This window comes from Thermobia domestica, chromosome 9, assembly GCF_964235325.1.
Source record: "Thermobia domestica chromosome 9, izTheDome1.hap1.1, whole genome shotgun sequence".
In the NCBI taxonomy this organism is placed as follows: Eukaryota; Metazoa; Arthropoda; class Insecta; order Zygentoma; family Lepismatidae; genus Thermobia; species Thermobia domestica.
Window position 1 is genome coordinate 115,781,848 of NC_137462.1, and position 26,244 is coordinate 115,808,091.

The window sequence follows — 26,244 nt, forward strand, 5'->3', positions numbered from 1 at the left end:
TCGCCTGACCTTGCACTCTTGACGTTTATCTCGGAAGGTACCATAAAGCAATATATACAGTGTAAAACATCCTGGAGGCAAGATCTTCAACAATGCAGTTTACAGGCGTGTAACATTTCGCCAGAAATTCTTCGATATGTACAACTCGGTTGGATCAAATTTCTGAAGCTCTATGTTATCCATGACGGACAGCACACCAAACTGATTGTAGTGTAGTATACTGTAGTTGTGCACATATCTACAGCAGTGATTCTCCTGTCAGCTTAATGACCATTTGACGAGCAGAGCAAGTTCTGTTAAGTGTTACTGCACAGAACTCTCAAAACACAACACATGTAAAATCTAATTACATAAATAGATTAGAAATTCTAGGTTATTTAATACTTCACGTTGACATTTTTTGATTTTAAAAATTTGACCTCGATCTAATATGGCCGATTATACAATGGCGGCCATGAACTGGAGGTATTCTCAAACATAGAACTTCTATTTCGATGTCTAATGGTGGAATCGGAATAGGGATCACTCCCTTTGTTTCGGAGAAGGAATGGAGCCGTGCTGTTTTGGACTCACCTTATGGTTTAATTATCTTAGCATTTGAAACTTAAAATCATGTGTGGTATCATTTGTTTCAGTTGCAATGGGCAGTGTTTGTTGTTGCAAGAATTACTAAAATTGCTTTTTATATTTTGGTAGTGCTATGTTCCTCATATTGAGCTTGGAATTATTTTGTAAAGATAAGTGGAAATCGGTATATTTATTTATTTATTTAAGCCTCAAGGAATTGAAGCAGATATTTGTACTATGTAATTGAACACTCACGTTATGTTCACTGATGACAGATATTTGTGAACAATCATCCGCTGTGAAGAGCGATAAATACGTTAACCAACATACCATAGTTTAGGTTTTATTTCATGATGATTGAAGACTGATAAATATGAGAGTTTAATGCATTCATCGTTTTTCGTACTTGAGTGACTGAAGATGAAAGCAAGAGTAGCTTTCGAAAATACGTAGCTGGAATGAGTATTGACACTTAAGGTTAGTCATACCCTTTAGTTAAAAATGTTCCAGACGATTTTTATATTTTATTTTAGTAGACCTACAAGCTGAATGGTTCCAACTACCTAGCTTATAAGCACAAATTATTTTGAGGTGCATTTAAGTATATAATATTTTTCCACAGTATGAACCAACCACTTACACTCAACCTATTGATTAAACTAGCAAGTAGTATCATTGATGATCTCCACACATTTAAAATTATCAAGAAGGATGCTATGCAATAAATTTTCGTACAATCATTATTATTTTATGAGCGTACGTATTAACATATCATAGTCACCAATTCATAAGTGGAGTTTTTCTTATTTGGCGATCTAACCGGGACTTAACGCAGAGAACAGAATCATGGACAGGAAATGGGATGCTGTGGTTACCAGTTATATTAATAAAAATCACAAAAATGATATATTCCATTTATTACTAATTAAAATACATATACTTCATTACAACAGAAAATATTTTACGTACTACACACAAAAGAAGAAAAATTCCATTTAAGAATTGAAATAAAATGAAACTTCTAGTTTGCATCCCACAAAAAAAAATAAATAAATAAATAAAAATAAAAAATAAATAAATAAATAAATCTTCCTGTTTTACGTGCCACGATTATGCCGGTTAGACTAATGGAGACGGTGATGATGAGAAATAAATGAAATGGCGGAATGAAGAAAATGGGAGGAAACGGGAGAACCCTGAGAAAACCCACGAGCACGGTCTTTGTTCACCACAAAGTCCACACGGCGCGAGCTGGGATCGAACCAAGGACCCCAAGCATCGGATGTGAACGCTCTACCACTGAGCCACCGCACCCCCTTTGCATCCCACGATTATGCTTTCGAGGCTATTGGTTCTAGATCATCTTTCCAGCTCGCCCAACACGTGACGAGCGCACTACGCTTGCGCGAGTACACAGGCATCCTTGTGTCAGCAGTAGTACTAACTCAGGGATTATAACACCACGTTCTATCGGGGAGGGATCCCAGCTCACGCCGTGTGGACTTTATGGTGGACAAACACCGTGCTCGTGGGTTTTCTCGGGGTTCTCCCGTTTCCTCCCACTTCCTTCATCCCACCATTTCACTCCTCTCTCATCATCACTGTCTCCTTTAGCCTAACCGGCATAACCGTGGGACGTAAAAGCTAAAATTTCATTTCCTTTCATTTTTTCTATCGGGGAGGGATGAAAATAGTAGAGAAAATACTGATAACAGTCGCTAAGTACGGTCGGAGATATTCACCGAGGGAAATTTCGTAGCTTCGTGAGATAGTAATCTCCTCGGGCCTTGAAATCATCACTAGTTGAATCAACTCCGAAAATATATAAAGTAGTAAATCTAATATCACATTGCTACCTGAACCATTGCTCACTTCTTTCCAGAGGTGTGTGTTCCACACTGGATTGAACCTGATATCACGTGTAGTGGAAGTATGTTCAACATTCTTCTATAAAAAGAAAGCTTGATTGTTTAAAGTTGTAGCAGGTTTTAAATTGTGTTTGTTGTGTATAACGAAAGAGTCTATTGCATATTTCAACATCGATTTTTTTTTTTTTTCTTTTTTTAATATAAGTGTGTGCGTGTATGATACTCATTCTTTTAAAGCGCATAATCATAGTCCACTTTTGGTATCAATAGGCTCTTTTCGTTTTCACAAAATATTGCGCTCAGTCGTTGCGGATATCTATCTCTTTGAAAAATAGAGTATGTTCGCTTTCATTTTTATATGCAAAACGAAAGATAACTGAACACACAAACCAATGTGACGTGAATAGCATGCCTAAGTCAAAATCACTAATGTTTCCCACAAGACGAGAATGAAGGTGGTCTCGTCTCGATTCTCGGAAATTTGCTAGTCCTTTCGTAAATTTATATATAAAATCTATACCTTCGGTTTTGTCTTAATTTTATCTAGAAGTTATAAGAAGCCTTTCGCATCCACGAAGAGTGTGTTATAGTGAATTTGGACGGACTCAGGGTAAAAGGTAACAATTCACTTTTTTTCAATTTTCGGTTTTTAACACAGAGTTGTAGTATTTTAAATGGCGCTTTTTTTTTTTTTTGTATGAAAAGCACTATGAAAAAAACATTACCAAAAACAGGTACAAGGGACGTGCAAAAGGGAATAATTAAGCTACAATGGAATCCACACTGGGTAAAAGGGAATAAGATGACTTGTTACCTTTTACCCTGAGAAGTTTGTATTAAAAATACTGACTGCAGGTTGTGATTAGTCAATTCAGTTTGATTGTGGTAGAGTGCAAGCAGGACTAACATCTACTGCAGCAACAATGTATTCAAAAGGGAGGAAAGTTTTAGAAATGGTAAAAACAAAACATGATAAAGAAAGTAAAACTGAAACACCGGTTTCTACAGTAAATCCAACTGTTGGAAGAAAGTTGAATTTTATGACTAAAAAATTTAAGCTAACTAAACCTACCAATGGTGAAGGTACGCATCAGCCTAGTACATCCAGTGTGGAATTAGAACTGTCAATCGTACCTTGAAAATAATATTTTTTCGAAAGTGCAGAATGAAACTGTAAGAGAAACTGAAGAGGAAGGAAGTGTGTATTATGTCTTGAGTGGTGACGAAAGTGATAATGAACCTGTTTACCAACCAAAGGTTGAGGAAGTAAGCCCACTGCAAGAAGAAAATGAGTATAAGAGTGCCAGTACAAGAAAAGAAAAGGTGTTAAAGGAAGGATAGAGAAATAAGAAAGAATAGGAAGCTATCCAGAAATACAGGACAGGGTTACGTAGCTGAAAGTGGAATATATGTCACGCAAAGATCTTTTATTATGTTAGGCAAATGCCGTATGAAATGTAAACAGAAAATTAGTGAAGGGACGCAAAGTAAGTTGTTTGATATCTATTACAAAATGGGTTCTCGTGACCATAGATTTTTTTTTTTTTTGTTAGCCTTAATAGATTTTAGTTCCCCGAAAGCAGGGGCGGATCCAGGGGGCGATCGGGGCGGTTTCCCCCTTTCAGAAGAGGAAACTTGCTTATTTTATATATAAATAAAACCCATCCCAGAGTTTGGAGCTCTTAAAAGTAGCTCTAAGTAGCAGTATTACAATCCAACGTGTTCCCATCTAGAAGTCTTTCTTGGATTCTTCTTTGCCTGAAAGTTTCAAGAAAGAGAAGAGACACACCAAAAAAGCAGAAAAAAAAAATGAAATGAAATTTTTGAGTTTTACGTTCCATGGTTATGCCGGATAGGTTAAAGGAGACGGTGAAGATAAGAAATGAATGAAATGGTGGAATGAAGAAAGTGAGAGGAAACGGGAGAACCACGAGGAAACCCACGCAAACTGTGTTTGTCCACCACAAAATTCACACGTCGGGAGAAGGGTTTGAACCCGGGACCTTATGCACCAGAGGTGAACGCTCTACCGCTGAGTCATCGCGGCCCCAGAATAAAACAAAATAGTTACTTATGAATACCATGTCTCCGTAAATGGAAAGAATGTAAAATGTGCAAGTCGTGTTTTCTGAAAGTGTTTGATGAGAGACGCGAATTTATGTCTTATTTGCCAACAAAAGCAAAAATCTCCAGGATGTACAGTGACTCCTGACAAGCGAGGCAAACTTTCTCCAACAAATAAAATAAACTCATACAGATTAAGAAAAATTCGTGATTTCCTAAATTCTTTGCAAGTATTTGAAAGCCATTATTGTGGAAAAGAAACTAGTAAAAAGTAATTACCACCGTATATGACATTAGCTCAGGTGTATAAGAAATACAGGGAACAGACAAATTCCTGTTAGTTATTCATTTTTTGTGAATATTTTCCATAATATGAATATTGCCATTAAAAGCTCCAAAAGGGACACATGCCATTCTTGTGATGCATTTAAAATTAAGCTTACATATGCTTTGAGTGAAGATGAGGAAGAAATATTAAAGCAGCAGGAAAACATCATACAGAGGCAGAATTAGCTTATGAGACTAAATTCACAGATAAAATGCTAGCAAAAGAAGAGACAGTGCTTGTTTTCGATCTTCACCAGTGTCTTCCCATACTCTGCATACAAACATCAACTGCGTTCTACAAAATACAACTCTGAGCATACAACTTAACTGTCCGTAATCTAAAGAAAGAGAAATTCTCATGCTATGTGTGGTATGAAACCGTACGAAAAAAGAGGGGCAAATAAGATTTCTTCTTGTATATCAAAGGCTATTTCAGCTTTACCAAAGGACATTGATCACGTAGTGCTTTACAGTGACTCTTGCTGTGGACAAAATAAAACCACTCCATTTGTGGCAATGTGTGTATCACTTACGAACAAAATAACTCACATAAACATTTTGGATCAGAAGTTTCTCGTACCAGGACACAGCAGGATGGAGTGTGACTCTGACGACTCTGACCATGGAAAGATTGAAAAACTTAAAAAAGGATACCAATGCTCATCTCTCATCCTCATGACTGGGCACAGTTAGTAAGAGTTGCTTCCAAGAAAAAATCCTTTTGAAGTACAGTGAAACCTGTACTAACGGACACCTCCCATAACGGACATATTTTGTAATCCCCAAACACTATAATACGAAAAAAACATATTGGCAAACCTCTCTAAAGCGGACACTCTAGTACGGACACGGACAGTCTTTCTTGTCTTTTATAGGTATTATTTACCTCCGTATTACGGACACTTTCTCTAGAAACAAGTTGGAAAGTGCAGTAAAAATACACCTTTAGTAATTCATACGTATGTCACCAAGGAAGAACATGTGGGTGTGACAACATTTTGCCTCCTCAACTGTCTGTTCAGCAACCCAGAGGAAGGGTCTCTGCTTCACAACACCCTTATATCCTTTGCTTGCATTCCACTCACACTCAACCTGTTTCAGAAACAAAAGTGATTGACAGTTGCCCACTGTTTGAGATGACACATCATTCTACTGTCCCGCTGCAATCTCTAAGCAAACAGAAGACAAGTTTGGTATTTTTGACCATGGGCACGCATATTGTCTTTTAAAAAAGTCCTTCCTGGACTACAATTAATTTAGAAATTAAAGCAACACACCGAAAACGTATTAAGTAGCGATAAGTGTAAAGTGCAGAGAACTATAACATCTTATTCCCATGTTGTGCCTCGAATTGCATGGAGCAAAATAATGCAGATACACTAACATTTTGGTAATACTCATAAATACATGATTCATGCAAAAATATTTTTTCCTAATTGCATATTACCTTGTTTATTAATTTACGTAAGAAAATATTAAAACCCCTCTAAGGCGGACACCTCTCTATAGCGGACAATTTTTGATTCCCCGCGGCTGTCTGCTTTAGAGAGGTTCCACTGTAATTGAAATTACCCAAGACGATTTTCTTGATTTTTCCACACTGCAGATGAAGAAAGAAACTTTGTACGGCAGTCTGTGAAGTGGCTCCGTTATTTTCGTAACGAACCACAGAAGCTATATTATAAAACGTCGCTCAATTATTCTGTGTTATGAACCTTTCTCGACGACGCATAAAGAATCTCACTTTGGAACCTCGAGTGTGTTACAGTGCATTATCGCCAATCTCAGCAGAGAAAAAGAGAGATTTGTTATCTCTTTTGCCTTATATTCCACCAATATTTCATGACTTCTACACAGGTTTAGCTACTGCAACCAATGTGCAAGATCCACTGCTTGATTCTGAAGATGATGAATAAACGCAGTTGATGGGGAAAAGTTTGTAGTTAGCTCCTTACAGTGTCATCATATTATTTCTAATTTTAATATAAACGGAAGGAGTTTCTTTGAAAATGTACTATTGGTCGGTGTGCACGCAGGCATACTTAACAATATAAACATTTCTAAGCAGAATCTTAACTAATATTGTTAGTACTTTGTAAGGACTGCAAAGTTAGAAAGTATGTTATTCATTAAATTAATAGTAAACTTATTAATAACTTCACTGTTTTTATCATAATTTTTATATTGCAAAAGTTATATAAGATTAAAAATTATATTCCAATAAAATAATAGTTGGCAAACTTCTTTATCGTGTGTCGTAAGACTTCATCTCATCGCATCATCACCATCGGTTATTAAATATTAAAAAGACAAAAAGGAATTGGAATACACGCGGTTGGAACGAGTGGGGAATAATAGTTGAAAACCTCGACGAGTATCCGAGATTTTCAAGTGTTATTGCTAACTCGTCCCAGCCGCGTGTGTTAAAATTCGTTTCCGTCTTTTTAATGTTTAGCAAGTGATGGTAGTGATGCGATGAGATGAAGTCTTACAATATACGATAAAAAAAAATGTTAAACAGTATTGTCAACTATGTGTGCTCCAGTTCCTTTTTATTTTTAAATACGTGACAATCTATGGGAACAATGTGATATTGCTGAAAACGTTCTAACAATATTCTGGTTACTTTGTACATTTAGTAAATCAAATTATGTATCAATGTAAACGTTTATGTAGTCTAACACGACACTTCTATTAGAAATAATGTAAATTTAATTGAATATGACGATGACTTGTTCCTTTTTTACTATATCAATATGTAATTAAACTGAAGGGAATAAGTCATTTAATATTACATAATATCGTTAATAATGTTGGTAAAATTCCAATTCGTAACTTCAAAGTATTTACAACGAAACATATTGTAAAAATTTCAGATTTTTAAATTATTTCTTTAGGTGTTTTTACTATACTCCAATTAGTTTTTTGGCTCTCCTGAAAAATGAATAAAAATGACTTGTTACCTTTTACCCTGAGTCCGTCCATTTAAACCATATTTATTATTGGAGTATTTTGCATATCTTGAGTAATGACTTGCATATCTTCAAACGTTCACTAATGCTCTTTATTATGTTCGTAAATCATTTTACCTATTTACATCTTTATAATTTGAATCAGTGTTTGCTATCTAAGCCTTTAGTGCATTAGTTTTGCCTACAAATCCCGAGAAACTTCTTGTCTCTTCTTAAAAACAAGTCTAGAATTGTCTCATGTTTCTCATCGTCTCCAATTTTAAAATGTACTTCTCATCTCGAAGACAAGACAATACAAGAAATTTCTCGTCTCGTGAGCAACACTAGTTAAAACTAACCTGACACTCGGCATATAATCTGTTTTAGAACTAAAGAAAGCCTGAACAACGATTGAAAAAAGGTTTCTCCTGTTTAAAATGGGACAGCTTCAATGTCGTCAAAACAGTTATAAGGTTAAAAAAAAAAGTCAAAATTTCGAAAAAAAAAAAAAGTCCTTCTGTTCTATGAAAAGTTAGACTCTTTCTGAAAGAATGTCCTGCATTCGATAATATTTATTTGGTAATTCTAGTCTAACGGGAACTCAGTCTAACGATCACTATTCAATATACACTTTGTAGTTACAAGCTTTGTTTTGGAATAATGATCTGAAAGATACTTCCAGTTGTAGGCCTTTGTGTGACCGTTGTCGTTGGTAAGGAACATATTGATTGTGCTAATTTTTCGTTAATTGTTCGTCGAATGCTGAAACGCGTTGGATCTGAAGCACAAAGAAAGGAGAAACAAATAGGGTTAGTGAAATTTACCTGAAAGTATTACTTCTTCATTCACAGCTGAGAAGCATATGTGAGGTGTGGTGCTTTTTCAGGAAAAGGCATCTGGGAACCAAAAAGCCTACCCTTATGCAAAACACTTGTTTTGTAATAGTAACAAAAACAAAATGTGAACAATGCTGTATGATAGTAGTTGATGTAATCGTGGCACTAAATGTAGATGTTGGAATAGGCCTATTACACTACTACAGCTGTAATTTTCTTAACGTATGAGTTGGCAACATTACTAACACTAGAAGAGTGAAGGGAAGCTGTCTGGTGAGTCGGTTCTCAAGAATTCTTCCCTATAATAAAGGAAATGGATGATTGTGAAATAATTTGTGGAATGATAATGTAGGAGAGAACGGGAGAACCCTGAGAAAACCTAAGGACACGATGTTATCCATCACCATTTCTGAATTGGCAACTAGTATGATGTGTTAATAAATAAGCACAGAAAATAATAGCAGCACTGTATAACGTCGTTCTTGATAATTTTAAATGGAGGACCTATATCAACAATACGATAAACTAGTTTAATTAAAGAATTTTGTCCATAATTGGTTGCTTTTGCTGTGTGAAAAGCTGATATATATTTAAGAGAATCTGAAATTAATAATTTATGATTATAAGCTAGCTAGTTGGAGCCATTAAACATGTAATTTTATTCTACAGCGTCCTTTATGTTAATTTTCTTTCAAGTTTTTAAGTTTTTACGTGTTTAATTGAAGATACACACTTCTAAGTATGATTGGTGAATAAAATATGTAAGACGTCGAAGCATGTAAAATTAGGGATCTGTTTACCAGAAGACGAAGTAAACCGGTTTTGTGTTTGAAATATAGCAGCTGACAACTCACAAATATCTGTCAGAGAACGTGGGAGGTGAATGTTAAGATATACAGTGTTTCTTATGTTCTTCAACTATTAATTTGTAGTATGTTCATTTGCAATTTTCTATTACCAAATAATTTTACCCGATATCAGGTACGTACACGCATTGTACTTTAGGTATTATTTCTTATTTGTGTGTAAAACAAGAATAACACCAGATTATATCCCTATTCCGAGAAGAGGCAGATTCTAAATTTTACATAAATAAGTCTCGCTGCGATCGTTATTCCGTTTAACGTATATGATTCTTGTTTAACGTCATAATTTTTTTCTTGTCGAATTGTCGAAATATGTAGTTATAATGTTTGTTTGACGTTGTGAATATCATGTAATGATTTTCTCAATGATACAGAATTTTTTGTGGTGAATTTCCGCTTATTTCAAAGCCGAAAAATCGTGACATTTTACATGTATTCCTCACATGTAAAATGTTCCGATTTTTAGGCTTTCTTACATGTAAAATGTTACGATAAGAAATAATACATACCGCTTACACTCATCTTGGGAAATGAGAATAAAATGTTAGAAAAAACGATTAAAACTCTTACAGAGAGCTTCATACATCATGTGATATATTGCAACACGTATTCTTTAGGTGCACTAAAAAAACCTTGAAACTGTTCGCAGATTTTGAGCATTCAGATGCTTTAACATGTGCAGATTTTTATTTACCGTAAATGAGATACATAGCAGAGTGATATTTCCATTATTATGATTAGAACTAAGAATAACAACAACTTCCAGCACTCGCAATACGATGTTTTGTGAACAATAGTGTTTTGACATCAGTCAACCAATAGCGATCTTCAATGTATTCAGAAGGTAGTAGAGAAAGATGAAGGTGTCTAGAGTAAAAATCATAGTTAATTTTTGTATTAAAAACATGGTGTAGAAGGTCGGCAAAAAGACGTCAGGTTAGTAAGCTTTCATTTACTTCAGTACGTTTTAAATAACCATCAATGAAGCTCATTTTCTGCGTTAAGTACAGAACACAAACTGCTTTAGATATTCATCGCATAAGAATGTAATTTCAATATTTATGGATTAATCAAAATAATTTTCTCTCTTCAGTTATCAGCGAAGTGACTATTCCAAACTGTATGTCTTAATTTAACGAATTAGTTCCTAGGTAGAAAAAGCATACGTTTTTGTTTTTATATTCAGAATAGCCTCTACTTAACGAGTTGCTTTATTTATTTCGTTTTATTTATATTATTTAATATTTAATATGTATGTAGAAGAGAGAGTGAAAAATAGTCTACTTAATGAAGACGGCATTTCGGTAGGAGGTAGAACGATTTGCAGATAATATTGCGCTTGTTGCGGGATGTGAAATTAAAACCAACAAAATATTAGAAAACTTGAGGAAGGACTGTGAAGAATATGGGATTAAAATAAATGTTAGTAAGACAAACACCATAGTGATTGAAACGAAGCGATCGATGCCAAATATAAAAGTAGGAAGAGTGAAAATAGAAGAAGCGACTAGTTTTTGATACCTACGTAGTATTATTAGTAATATGAAATGCGAACGTGAAATAAAAGCAGGGATAGGAATAGCGAAAGAAGCACTTAATAGGAAGTAAAGTCTGTCCTGTGTGTCCTTGAACAAAGAGTTGAGAGAAAGACTCATAAAATGCTTCGAGTAAAGTATTGTACTGTATTGTACTGCAGAAGCGTGGACATTTCCCTGGATCGAGCGGAAAACGAATGAGAGGGTGTTAGAAATGGTGGAGGAGAAAAGAACAATTTTAAATATAATCAAAAAGAGGGAGAGAAACTGATTTGGGCATTGGCTAAGAAGGTACTGTATCCTGAGAGGGTATGGTGGCAGGAAAGATGGAGGGAACAGAGGAGCATACAGTTGATGGACGGTATATCAAAACAGAAAAATCGTACGTGAAGATGAAGAGCATGGAATGTTCTCAGTTGCGGAAAGTGATCTATATATATAAAAGAGAACGTACAAATCCTTTGTCCGCTCATCACGCTAATACGGCTGAACCAATTTCTTTTATTTTTGGGGGGTTATTAGGATTTGGACCCTAGATGGTTTTTATCATATCACTTTAATTTTCAATTACCAGTGTCTTGAGATAATTGACCATTCAGGTGTCCATTACGTACAAATCCTTTGTTAGTTCATCATAGGTATAAAAATAAACGTATGTATATGCAACCCGCATGACCGTGTCACTCGGCGGGTTAACATAAATGACAGGCGTTATAATGGTTTTTATCATATCACTTGAAAGCGAAAAAGTAAAAATTATCTAAGTAACAAAGTTTATTGCGTTCGGGGGTGACCGCAGCGAAGCGGGGCGGGTTAACATAAATGACAGGCGATATAATGTTAACATTTACTGCAATCTTCTATGGTTTTTATCATATCACTTGAAAGCGAAAAAGTAAAAATTATCTAAGTAACAAAGTTTATTGCGTTCCGGGGTGACCGCAGCGAAGCGGGGTGAACGCTGCTAGTCTACTAATAATGGTAGAATACATATGATGATGATAATTGCATTTTTCTTTCCTTAAATTTTAGTTTTCACTAAAGAGGGATTTGATGTAAAAGAAGATGTATAATCTAATATTTAATATACTTCGTGTTTCTAAGACATAGATTCTGAATAATTTTGATTTGCATTTGCTTATTTAAATTAACATATTTAAGTAAACGTCTTGCTTCAGACAGGCTGTTAAATGACACACCACTGAATCTAATGTACTTAAAAAAAAAATTGAAAAAAAAAGTTATATGTTCACTTTTAGTAGTTTCATCTTCGCAAGAAGACTGAAAAGACTACCGTAGTAAGAAATTATCCAAGTAAAAAGATCAAAAAATCAAAATTTGGCGTCACGAAATACACATGGACCGTTATGAAATCGAGTTTTGTGATAATCGATTGAGACATCAATCCTAGTGTTGGTTAGTTTTTGTCGAATTTTTTTTTAAATATCCATATACAAGTAGACTAACCGATTCCAGTAAATATTGTGTCCCCTAAGCGATGTACAATATATCAATAATTTCTATATTACTAATCATGCTGCCTCCTAATTTTTTCTTTAAATGCAGGAAAGTTATTAATAAGGTTTCTCTTAAATGCAGATTTAAATACATTATGTATATAGCGTTCTTTCGGGAGCAAATTAATTTCGTTAAATACAGGAATGTAAAATAGGGGTTATATTGTACACATGTTTTCTTTCTCCAGTTAACTTGACCCATTTATCCTCCATTTTTAAATTCTAACATAAATTAGTTTTCTCCTTGACTATATTGCATATAGACCTGTTCAAAATTTTCAATCATTGTAGCTTCTGTATATTGTGCTTTTGCGATCAGCGACAACAAATAATCACAGAAGTAATGGCAGAATTAGTTCATGCTTGATCCATTCATTTCTTGTCCTCAGTAGTATTTTCAAAAGTTAATTTTAAATATTCAGGTGTCTTTCTTTCTCGTAGGTTATTAATGGGAGCGTGTGCACTGAAGAAAGAGTGCTGAAAACATTACGGCATTTGTTAACATCTGTACCTGTAGGGGTAAGTATTCAGATTGTGTTAGGTATTACTTAAAATGTTTAAAACAAATATTCGTATTATTGGCTTTTAAAACTTAATGTTCTGCAGTTTTATTCTACAAAGAATCAGCTTCAAACGAGGGATTGATGTTGTTTAATGCATTTTAATGTATTACAGTTTTGCTTAGTTTTAAGCATACAGTGCCACAGTGCAGTATTAACAGATTAGTGTATACGAGGTAGGATTTGAAGGTTCAGATAGAACTTGGTTCAAACATCTACAATTTACCTCACAGTTACCTTGAAAGTAATTCCAGGGCTCATAGCGAGTCACTTTTTTTTTTTTAACTGAAAGTTACTTTTTTTTTTAAAGTTGGTCACTAAAAGTTACTTTTTTTTTTCAAATTTGTCACTAAAAGTTACTGTTTTTTGTCAAATTTGTCACTAAAAGTTACTTTTTGAGAGGTAAAGGGACTTTTTCGTGTTATTTATGTTTTGCATTGGCAGTTTTCTAAGAAAAATACAAAAATAAATGGAAAAAGGCAGAAACTTCTTACTCATTAATCTTCTGAAAGCTTCAGTACTTGCTGCCACATGTGAAACAGTCAGCTTTATTCTCACTTCAGCTTTTATTCTTTCTAAAGCACGGTGGATAGTTGGTGGATGCGTAAGCTCTCAAGGTGGGGTTGAGAACCCTTCTGTGTCTATTCTTTCTTCTATCATAATAGTCTTTTATTTTTCTCTTAATAGTTAACGCTCCGCTCAACGTTGTGTAGTTGTGTGTGTGGTTCATCATGTTCGTCTTGTGTTACGCTTCTTGTATGCTGTTCTTAAGAGTAGGTGACGAATTTGCATATTTCATGGCTTAGAGAAATCTCAATGCTAAGTTAAACATAATATCTGGGATAAAGAAATTCGAAAATAAGCCAGAACTGGTTCCACTTACCCAGAAGCTTCTTACATCTGCTAAGTCTGCATACCGTAACTACAAAGCATACTTAGAAAACCTAAGAAAGGAGGAAGCTCAAAAAGAAGTAAAGAAGAAAATATAAAACAAAACAACAAACAGAGAGAGAGGTGATGGAGAAATTGACAAAGGAAAAAAGGGGCATGATGAGATTTTTGTCACTTTTTCCTGTGCTTTTGGTTCTTTTCAACTATTTACAAGAGACCAGACCACTATGAGCCCTGGAATTCCCATGGCTACAGTTTTGCCCGCGTTCGTAAAACCACTGTAAGCCATTTTTTACAGCTTTCTGTAATACTCCTCGATGCATCTTTCACCTTATTTTCTGACAAGCTGATGTCTCTTCAAATGTTTTCTTTTGGGGAAAGAGGGGAAAATTTCTTGGGGTTAGAGGGGAAAGAGGTGACTTGGTGAATAGAAGGGATTTTGAAGTACAGACGTAACATATTTAGCGATGTACTCTGACGAGTAGGAGCCGTTGCACAGCCACAATTATAAAAAGGTTACCATTGTCCACTGTACCGCCCTCAGGTCACTTACGACCGATGAAATCCCGCAAACGACGTAAAATATTTACGTATAGTTCCTGTTCACTGTTCTTATTTCAGGAAAAAAATTTGGAATAAACAGTCCTTCAGAATCAAAAATGAAAACCTCGGTCGACACTTTGACTTCCATTTTGAAGAAGCCTTCTTGGATTAAGCATCAAAGAGATATAGCATTAAGTTTAATCACCAAACCATGCCTTACTGATCGTCTGGGATATAGATGTTCCTTAACTAACCGTCTGAACACCATAAACCTTAAAATGGTGGCCCCTATAGCAGCTGCAAGATCTCGCGACATCTGAAATAGTGCTGTGTATTGTGCCTGGTTTAGTGATGTGAGATGGAAAATTTTCCGTTATATTTTTCCGGAAAATTTTCCATTCTAAACCAATATCAGTGATCAATTTCTCATTAACCATAAAATTAATTGAATTCATGTATAGAAATGTTAAAAAGTGAAAGATCGTTTAAAGAATCTGAAAATTATCATGGCGTAGAATATTTGCAGTACTGTGTAAGAACAAGTGAAATAATTTTTCATGACGAAAAAATCTGCCAAGTAAGGAAAAATTTAAAAACTTTTTATGAGTCAGAAAATTTTCATCATTTTGAAGTAAAAATAAAACAAGTTTTGATGAATTGGAAGGTTTTAGTAGAAACAAGTGAAAGGAATTTTCATTGCGATACGGAAACAAGTGGAAAAACTTTCCATAAGCCGGACAATTTTAAATATTATGTATAGTGATGATATACGGAAAATTTTCCACTAAATTTAACTGAACATTGAGCTATAAAATTGAATTACTGTAGAGGAAAGATAAGACAGCAACGTGCAGTTAGCTTTCGGGATCTGGAAAATTTTCTGATATTTCGATGTTTATTTCCAGAAAATGTTCAGTATTTGTTTTCATGAGTTAGTTAAACTGGAATTTTGGGTAGTCAAAACTTTACTGCAGGTACTTTATATTACCTCTACTTTTTATATATGTTGCAAGTATGTAAATCCAGAAAAATAGTAAAGCTATGAGAAAACTTCGTCTTATGTGTATTAAACTGACGAAATATGATTTTGAGAGATCAAAGGTGAACTCTTGAGTGAAGAATACATTGAAGTTTTTAAAACATTTTTTCAGAAATGGAGAGTAGTGACATTTTCACTTCATGAAACTCTTTTCAGACAATATTTATTACAAATAAATTTTACGGCTAAACAACGGTGTAAGAATAACTGGAGTAAGTTTTTATGAATCAGAAAATTTTCATCACTAACCTGGTTGTTAGGCGTAATAAATGGTTTTCTTGGGCAATAATACTTCTTGAACGGCCTCCGCCAGTTTTCACCCTGCTGGAATCGTCACCAGCTTCTTGATGTGATATTCGACATCTCATTCACGTGAAATTCCCAACTGGGTCTGAATCCTCTTAGTTATCCGATAATTCTTACATCCATGACATTATCAATATGGTTTCTTTGCGACATTCTACTACACGTACACTGGCAATACGTCAACGATGTGGCTATATATACACCGTATGTGACTTCTCGAACACAACTGCTGACGTATTGAAACAGCTCTCGTAACCAACCCGACGTGAATAGGCGTGTACTGCGCCACCAAGCTATAATATCTGGAATCACGTGTGATAAACTCAATGGATTTACGACTGTATCCAACATCAATTTGTATGCAAATGTGCTTTATTTTTAACTTCTGTGTAATTATAAATTGTTACGTATATGAGTTATTTTACAGAGAATTGATTTTCTGTAATTGATTACCGACCTTAACAACATATTTCATATCCATCCTTAATATTGTACTAAAACCGGAAATGCTAGAAATTCACTACAACTAATGGTTTCAATATTGATCTACATTAAGAAAAAAATATGAAATAAAGAGAAGCTGTTCTCCCGCGATCGATTCAGCTTTTTAAGAATAGCCACCATCTTTACTTTTAGCCATATATTCAAACTGGAGGTGGTAGAAATCAGCAACTAACGGTTTTAACGTTGATCGCTCTAGATTAAAAACGGAAATAGATAGTGAGAAGAGGTTTTCTGCAATTACTTAAGCGTCCCAAGTATATATCCTGTCTCCATCGTTAGCTCTCTACCAAAATCGAAAATGGTAGTAATACTACAACTTCCGATTTCAATACTGATCTACCTAGAGCCAAAATGATAAGAGATAGCGAAAAGCTATTTTGGAATCTAGTTAGCGTTCTAAGAATATAGAGAATACTGTTCTTTCTACTGATAAGCAAATTCAAGATCAAGAACAGGGTGCTCTTAAAAGAGAGAACTCGTATAGATTTAGGATTTACTTCCTACCCCAAAAGTAAGGATAGTTTAGATTAAAAAAAAAAAAAAAAAAAAAAAATATAACTCCTTTAATCTGAAGTAATCTGCGACTGATATAGTTTATTCGTAGGGTAAGTTTCTTTTTCTTTTCTTTTTTCTTTCTTTGTTTTTTCTTTTTTTGTGTCTCTCTTTCCCCAAAATGATTGAGATAATTTTGCTTATATTGAATACTAGCCTCCGGCTAGCTGGGGGCTTCGCCCCCATGTCCACCAAACTGCTCGGCGTACGGCCTTGCAGCTCATGACTCTGCAAGCATACTGAATTTTAGTTTAAATACCCGGGGCCTTTGTCCCCAGTCCCCATACCCACATCCCAGGTGCTCGGTCTACGGCCACGCACCTCGTAAACCTCCAGCCGTACTTAGTTTTAGTTCAAATACCAACTTTCATTTCTCTAACATTTCTGGATTCCAAGGTATAAACATCTTATTTTCATTTTTCTCTTCCCGCTCATTTTCTTACCTTCTATTACGTATATAAAAGCTGAAATACGTATCTAATTATTTTAAATGAAAAGTTCAACTACCACATTCCATGTCTCTAAACTTCAGAGATTCCTACATATCGACATTTTATTTTAATAATTGGAGTCCTCATAGTTTCCGAGATATCGGCATATTATTATACTAATTGTAATTTCCACCCTCTTTTTTTCCTTTCTACCTTTTTCCCACCCCTTCTACATTAAAGTATCGAAAAACGCTGAAACACATGTCAAATAATTTTGGATGAGAAATTTAAATTCCAAATTTGAAGTATCTAACTTCAAGGTATTCGGTGGTATGCCCATTTTGTAAAAATACTTCCCATCCCCTTTCTCCGTCGAATTTCCAAAAATTCTTCCTTAGTGAAACCCTACGTCACATACCTAAGAATTGTCCAAATTTCAAATTTCTAGCTTAAGCGGTTTGGCCTGTAAGCTGATCAGTCACTCAGGACTTTGGTTTTTATATAGAGAAATATCAGTACTTCATTAACAACCTTATTCTGTTACATAAGTCATTTAACTGGTAAAAATCTACGATGAGTGCTTTATTTTTGATAACAAGGTCTTCTCGGACGAAGCAGCTCCGAGGACTGCTGTAGAAAGAAGTGAAAAAAGAAAGACGAACGAAATGCTAAAAAAAGATATTACTTATACATTTTTAATTTTACACAATTACTTTCAAGACTATCAAGACGAGATCCAAACTTGGTGCTTCAGACCAAGCTCGAGATGATAGGAGACTGAGACACGATTTTTGATTCGATACGAGACCAAGACTGAGACTGTTATTTGTCGACCGAGACGAAACTGAAAAGGGAAGGGTCACTCAGATCATCGCGAAACCCTACTTCAAATGTTGTGCACATGTAGATCAGCCATAAAGTACCACACAAAACATTAGCAGCTATCTTGAAGTACAAGGCCTTTGAAAAAAGGGTAAAGTTTAGACGCGGTCTCTCGTATAGTATTTGTCAATTTTAAAGAAATGCTAAATATCTCGATTAGAATGCGTGTTTTGAAAACTTAAGAGGAACTGAAGTTGCAAACTATCAACAGAGCTATCGGATGGGCTAGCCCATCAAAATATTTGCGCTCCATGGGCCCAACTTTGAATTTTTATGGGGGGGGGTAATTGGAGCCCCCATTTTTTATTGTAGGTCTATATCTACGGATAAAACTAAATCAGAATATGTGCTTCTCAAATCTGCAGGATGTAAGTCCTGGATCCTACAGGGCCGGAAAATAGATTAATAGTGAGAAATGGTAAAGGTTCCTGAATGGCTAAATATCTCCGTTAGAGTGTCCCATATATTTGAAATGACCCACCCGTCCGATTTCTCTGTTAGTTAATTTTATGCAACTTTCGTCTCTTTCATTTTTTCTTTAAAAAAACAGTTCTCTAACGGAGATTTCTATTTAGCGTTTCCAGAACTTTTACCACTTCTCCTATTAATCTACTTTCCGGCCCTGTAGGGCCCAGGATTTTCATCCTACAGATTTGAGAAACACATATTGTAATTTAGTTTTTTTTCCGTAGATATAGAATCTGCAATAATAAAAATTCAAAATTGGAGCCCAAGGGACCCAAACGGGGCCCCACATATTTTTATGGCTTAGCCCACCTGATAGTTCTGTTGATACTCTGCAACTTTAGTTCCTTTTAAGTTTTCAAAACACGCATTCTAATCGAGATTTTTAGCAGTTCGTGAAATTTGACAAGCACTGTATAAGTGACCGCGTCTAAACTCCAAAATATTCGCTAATATTTTGTGTAGTACTTTCTTTGTGGCTGACCTAGATGTGTACAAAATTTGAAGTAAGGTTTCAAGGTGATTTTAGTGACCCTTCGCTTGTGAGACTGTGTGCGTGCTCGTCTCCTTTCTTCTCGATTCAACACTTACTAGACTACAGATTCCTCATGCTGTCGAAAAAAAAAAGTCCTATATTCTCTGTGTGCTAAGAAAACATATAACAAAAGCAAATCAATGCGACGGAAAAATTTTTTGGGATGAAAAGAGTAGTGGAAAGTATTTACAAAGAACACATATATAATATTTTCTACTATCTTATATTCCGGGATCAAACCAGAAATCTTGACAAAAGAGATGAGTGCTTTATCCAAAACGGATTGCGATAGAACAAATACGGATCATTGCGACAATATTACATTGTTTAGCCTAATAATTGCATCATCAAACTAATCTTATCTACTGCATAATAATTATGACAGACAGACCATGAGATCCACGTACCATTTTAGCCCTAATAAGGATCCTTGTTTTGCCAGAAAGTTTGAACATTAAAATTGGTAGAAACTTGTGGTGTAGAAACATAACCGTTAACCACTTGGCCACGAAACACGACTCCCTGCTGCCCTAATCAAAGTTAAAGACGTATGATATGATCATCTTATTCTTTCTAATCTTTGTTTGATGAACGATGCAAGCATCTTTTACGGCGTCGCAAAAGGTCTTGAGCTGTAAAATATTATTTTACTCTTGTTATTGCTATTTCTGATTTCATTGCTATTAAATTATGTTAAATTATTTCCATCATCAGTGTGGGCCGTGTTGGCTCAGTGGTACTGCATTCACCTCTGCAGCGTGGGGTCCCTGGTTCGATCCAAGCTCGAGCTCGAGCCTAGACGAAAAAAGTCGAAGTTCATATGAAATCTGAGTTTAACGTCTGACCTGATGATGTCTATTCAATAGGAGTACGCCATTGGTATCAAAGAACACAATGAGCTTGACGCACTTTCGATTTGCTCATGCGTGCCTTTTTCATCTGCAGTGATGATGAGTTTTCTAGTGCATGGATTGCCTTTTCGTTTCAGGATCATACTGGAAAATTCACATTTCGTCACTAGTGATGATTTTTCGTTAACAAATCAGGTTCTGCTTCCAGGTATTCCATTCTGGCACTGCAGACGTAGTTCCAGAAGTCCTTCGGCTCCTGTATGAGATTTTTTGATACAGTTTTAGTGCAGATCTTGCGTATATTCAAGTGATCGTGCAGAATTGCGCGAGTGGACTTTATCGACACCCATCATGTCTGCTTTCATACGAATGCTCAGCCTGCGATCTTTGTGGACATTGTCAGTTTCTTTTGCTACATTTTCCTCTGTTGTTGTGACAGGAATATCTTGTCTTTCATCATCATCAACGTTCTCGCGTCCCTTACTGAAGCGTTTGTGCTACTCAAACATTCGCGTACGAGACATCGTATAATCACCATATACATCCTGCAACAGTTTCACACACTCACTCAGTGATTTCTTTAATTTCACAAGAAATTCCAAGTTAATGCGTTGCTCAATTTTCACATTTGTCATTCTTCCGGCAACACGATTGTACATTTTTCTCTTCAGTCTCTGCTCACAGACACCAAAGCCGACTAAGAGCGGCAATTCATGTATATCATTCTCTACTCGAAGGTTCAAGGTTGCTCTGCGCGCATGCGCTCCTCACTGCTCCACTATTCTACTGACTGAGTGGCAAGTCCCGTGAATTTTAGCTAAGCTTACAAATACATAATAGAAAACTATTTCTTCAATTGTAAATGAAAGGTGAAATATTTTAGTTTTACGTCCCACAGCTATGCCTTGTAGGTTGAAAGAAACGAATGATTACAAAATGAATTGATGGAATGAGAATGTGAGAGGAAGCGGGAGAACCTCGAGGAAACCCACGGATACATTGTTATCCACAACTCACATGACCGAGGTGAGTGCACTACCACTGAGCTACCTGCTCCCATTCTCTAGTTGTAGTTAATATTGTCATATTACAATGCTTGACTCAACTTACACAATATTTCTATCTGTACAGGCTTACGCGTTATTGAGAGCTTTTATGTAGTTATTTTTTGTTTAAAGTTAAGTTGGCAAACTTATTGCCAGTTTGTAAGTAGTGTAAATAATAATGAAACCTGCGTTGTGCGGTATTCTCTTATTCAAAATGTAATTGGTTCGCAGTACATCCTATCTTTACTAGGACATTTTCTTACCTATGTCTTTACAATGCTGACAGTTATCAGTGAAAATTCGACGTTTATGTTTGCTTAAATTTAACTACAGAACACAGAAGAGCAAGGTAAGTACCTCTTAAGTTTATTGGTAAGAATATAATCAACATAAAATAATCACATTATAATCAACATAAGCTAATTTTTCGATTTAGAAGAAAATTTTACTGAAATTATTAAATGAAAAACACATTTGGAAAAAGGGGTACCTGACGAAAATGGGTGTTCAGAATGATCAATATCTTGTGGTACGAAAAATATGAAGGTACAGCATCATCATCTAAAATTTAATAAATACAATTTTAAATGTGACTCCGAAGAAAACTAAAAGCCACGAGAGAACTCACTCATATAGTTAACTCATTTTTTATTTCCACTTAATTCATTGTACGTATCAGCATACAAGGGAGGACCCAGAAATAACCGGAATTTCCTGATAAAAAGCATGGACTTTTTCTTCAAATACAATTTTAATCACCCTCAAAGTATTCTGTATTAGGACTTATGTACTTGTTCAAACGTTCCTTCTTGTTGGAAGCACGTTGCAAATTAGGCCTCTTTGATGCCTGCTAGCGCCGTTGTGACATTTTATTTGACTTTGTCGACATCGGCAAAACGCTTGCCTTTCAAGTTCGTTTTCATCCGACGGATCAGGAAGAAGTCCGCGGGTATCAAATCTGGCGAATAGGGTGCGTGAGTAAAGGTGATCGTCTGCGTAGAGTAAAAAAACCGGCAAACACTGAGAGCCGTGTGCGCGGGAGCATTGTCATAATGCGGGAACCACTCGCCAGAACCACAAGACCAAATGTTTTCGCGCCACACATCTCTTCACCTCCAAATAGAATAGTTGGTTGACAGTGTGGGTTCGAAGGATGGATTCCGAGTGTACGATCCCTTTGATGTCTTCATATTCGACTTAACCTGATGAACTTTCTCTGGACGAGGTAAGCCAAGTGACATCATTGACTTTACTGTTGTTTACTTTTGGAATCGTACCCATAGCACCATGACTAGTCGCCTGTAATGATTTTGTTGAAAAGCTGTAGATCGTCTGTGCTGCGTCTTTCATTGCACGACAGGCTTCCATGCGACGATCTCTTTGCTTTTCCGTGAGAAGTTTGGGCACAGACTTAGCAGTCACTCGTCGCATTCCCAAATCATCGTGCGGAATGCACTGAGTGGAGCTCCAGGATAACCAGGATAAATCTTCGAGTTGGTCGATTGTTCTGCCTCTATCTTCCCTGGTGAAATAACGGATTTCGGTCATGTTATCCTTGGTTCGCGTACTTGAAGGACGACCGGAACGGGGTTGATCTTCATTGGTAATTTCCCCTCTTTAAACCGATCAAACTATCCATACTCTTAGGTCTTACTGAGAGCATGTTCCTTGTAAGCTGTTTGCAGCATCACAACAGTTTCTACTGCGTTCTTTCCGAGTAGAAAACGAAACTTCACAGTCGCACGTTGTTTGTGAGAATTTGCCATTCACAATTGCATTGCAGACACACACACACAACTGTCAGAGAAACCACGCGCGTCGTTGTCGGTTGACGCCACTTGGTATACTGACTCAAGAGAGGTCCTCCCACAGCGCCCTAGCGGCGCAACCTTTATTGGAATGCACAAGAGTACGATTCCCGTTATTTTTGGGTCCTTCTCGTATATTATCAAATACTTTGATTCACTATAGTTTCATCTGGACTCTAATTCTGATTTATCTCCCGATAAGAAAGCGTATTAATCTTTGTTTAAGGTAAAATCGAATCATCCACATTTTTTATGTATTGATGTCTTATATATGTGTGTATATGATAGAGTTTAAATAGTTAACTGCGAATTGTTCCCTATAAAATTCCTGCTATTTACATTTTTCAAAGTAAATGTACAACAAAAGGCAATGTTAAAACTTGGAGAGTATAATGTCCTGGAACATGGCAAGTACAGGAATATAAACCATATTTTGCGCTGTTATGTTCAGTATTTAATACTGCCTTTAGTTTCACAACTATTTTGAGGGAAAGGACAAATAGTTTGAACATAATTTAAGTGACTCTTTAAGATCCAGAAGGTACAGAAAGCTATTCGGTTTATATTAGACCGAATTAGGAACACTATTGTCATGTAGGAAAAATGAAGCTAGAACAACACGTCTGCTGAGTGAGCAGTAGTGTGTCTGAAATTGTACGTGGGTAAGTGTCGCAAAAGGCGCCTAAATTAAACCGTTACTTGGAAGGGTATGTCTTAGCCCTTTTCCGTGCTTGATTCTCCTACATACGCATTCTGAAACTGTCGGGAGAATGGGTTCACACTCTGGGGAACTACAGCGAAATCTCGTTACACAAACCAGGAGGCTGTGGCGAAACATCGCCCACGAAAAGTACCAGGAAAAGGGCTCCAAAGAAAGTGATACCCGGAGTTCTCCAGGCGATCCACCGATTGATGTACCAATAAAATTCAACGATCTAACGGGTGATGGGCCAACGATTCAATTTGGCTTCAACTCTAAACACATACATTCGTTAGCGGCTTCGACTGAGATGCGTCCATAAGGTCTTACGTATACCATCTGCTCCAGCGCCACATTGCAGAACGAAAACCAAACTGCAGGAAACCTTATAAAAAGCACTTACCTGGAGTTCAAATGCCAGTCACATACACCCATATCACTACTGTTATCACATTCTGGCTCTGATATACTGTGACAGCGATCCTGAGGGCCGCTGCAACTTTTTTGCCACTGCTGAGGAAGTTTCCCGCATGAGTTTGTGGTTGTTATGGGATTCAGTTCTGCAGAGACGTTGCTGATACGCACTGTTGATAAAATTGTGAAAATGAATGCAAAATACTTCGAGGGATCCATTATGACACTAATCTTTCGGATCAACATTGGAAATGCGGACGCCAAACAGGTGCGGATTCATATGGGCAAGACTTCAAGACATACCACCAGAACATTTCTGCGCTTTTATCTGAAAATGGTGAAGTCGAGCTATAGTTTTCGGTGGTAGGGGTACAATAGAATACCGTTGGTGGCGGAAACAAGATTTCTCGTAACGTAAGACTCTTGAAAATTAATTCGATGTAAACCAAAAAACTATATGTATAAAGGGTGTATGATAAAGAAGTTAGCTCTCACAATCAGTTCACTTAAAAGGTATTACTATTTACTGACAAAAACTGTCATATAATGGAATTTTGAGTAAAAGTCCAATGTTTAAATTTGAATTATTTTATTGCTGGGATTTGAAGCACACAATTAAGAAGAAATTTACTGTTATCTATTAATGTTTGATATTGCTTCCATAGTACAAGATTGATGGCAAAGATTCGGTATTTTACATTGATGACTTAAAAGAAGGCCAGCGCTTAGAAGAATCAAACTGGAAACATCTTCCACTCGTTGGTACAAGAACATGTGAGGTAAGTTTTCTTTATTAAAAAAAAAAAAAAAAAAAAAAAAAAAAACGCAAAACACATTGCAAAACTATAGTTGATATGAGTAATTAAGTCTATTTTAAGTCTCTCTTATAAGTGTTCAACTGTAAGTCTGTGTCCTTTGTCTCTCTCTCTCACTCTCACTCACTCACTGTCACGCGCACACACACATCATATACCTACAGTTAAACATATATAGAATTATCAGAACATATGGAAAATACTATAATCACTTCCCTAAAAACATTTAAGTATAAGTGCTTTCGTTAAAGTCTTCATCAGGTAAATAAACTGAGAAAACTAGTTAGGTGCCGGATAGGCGTTGACATCACGTGGTTACGTAATAGGCTTACCAGGGTGTAAGTTATATGAAGTTTAGTGAAGGAAGAGTCAAGTAATGAGACGGGTAAGTAGAAAGAAATACAAGGAAGTGAAAAAAAATAAGTAAAGATGGGTGTATGGGTGAAAGGATTAAAAAATGTAATTTATAAGGAAATTAACAATAATAAATAAAAAAAAGTAATAATTAACAAGTGACATACGATATCACTATATAATACAAAAAAATCACACGCGAGTGTCGTTTCATCGCGTGCAACTACGGTAGACTTCCAAGCTATGCAAAATGAATACTGAAGGCGGTAGTATTTTCCTGTTGCAATAGAAGGGTGTCAGAGGTGGAACCTGTTCTTCAGACGCTGAATCCTTAGTAAAAGTTTCTTGCTGTCTCTTACAATTTAAACTACATAGAAATCAATACTGAAACCGAAATTTATACTAAATTTTACTTCTTCCGAATTTTAGAAGAAGAGTCAGAGCTGAGGTGCAATCTTCACTTGTAATCGTGAATCATGTCACAATATCGTGTGTTACCTCCTATTACTGTTTTCACTGTATAGGAATTAAGTTCATAGTTGATATCTACCAGTTTCTGTTGCAGTAGAGAAATTAAGTCGAAGATGAAACCTATTGGTACGGAATATATATTAGAAAAACTGCTTAGCGCTATCTATTTCGTTTTTTCACTGTTGCGATCAGTGATGAAACCGGAAATTTAGATACTTCTAGTTTGAACAGAGTGATAAAGGTCGGTACGAAACTTATTCGTGGGCTTACATATGAAAGAGTCATTTCTCGCTATATTACCGTTTTGCAATATGTAAATTAATATTGAAACTGGAAATGGTGGCGGATTTCTACTACTTCCAGTTCTAGTAGGGATTGGGGCGCCGAATCAATCCCAAAAAGTACTACTCCCAATCAACTTTTTTTTTTTTTTTTTTTTTTTTTTTTTTTTTTTGCTCTATGATGGCCAACTTTGAAGCCGGAAATACTTGATTTCTATCGATTCCAGTTTGAATAGAGGATTAAGAGATGAGATAGAACCAATTC

General features: G+C 35.9%; 1 protein-coding gene across 3 annotated transcripts in view; it reads left to right on the forward strand.

Annotated features, from left to right (window-relative positions):
- Positions 1 to 26,244, forward strand: part of LOC145694953 (nuclear RNA export factor 1-like) — a 74,953-nt gene that overhangs the window by 14,221 nt on the left and 34,488 nt on the right. For all 3 annotated transcript variants that reach the window (XM_081771756.1, XM_081771757.1, XM_081771758.1), the window contains exons 3-4: positions 12,973 to 13,050; positions 24,724 to 24,837. In XM_081771756.1, the coding sequence (XP_081627882.1) occupies positions 12,973 to 13,050; positions 24,724 to 24,837 (192 nt within the window). The remainder of the gene's footprint in view (positions 1 to 12,972; positions 13,051 to 24,723; positions 24,838 to 26,244) is intronic.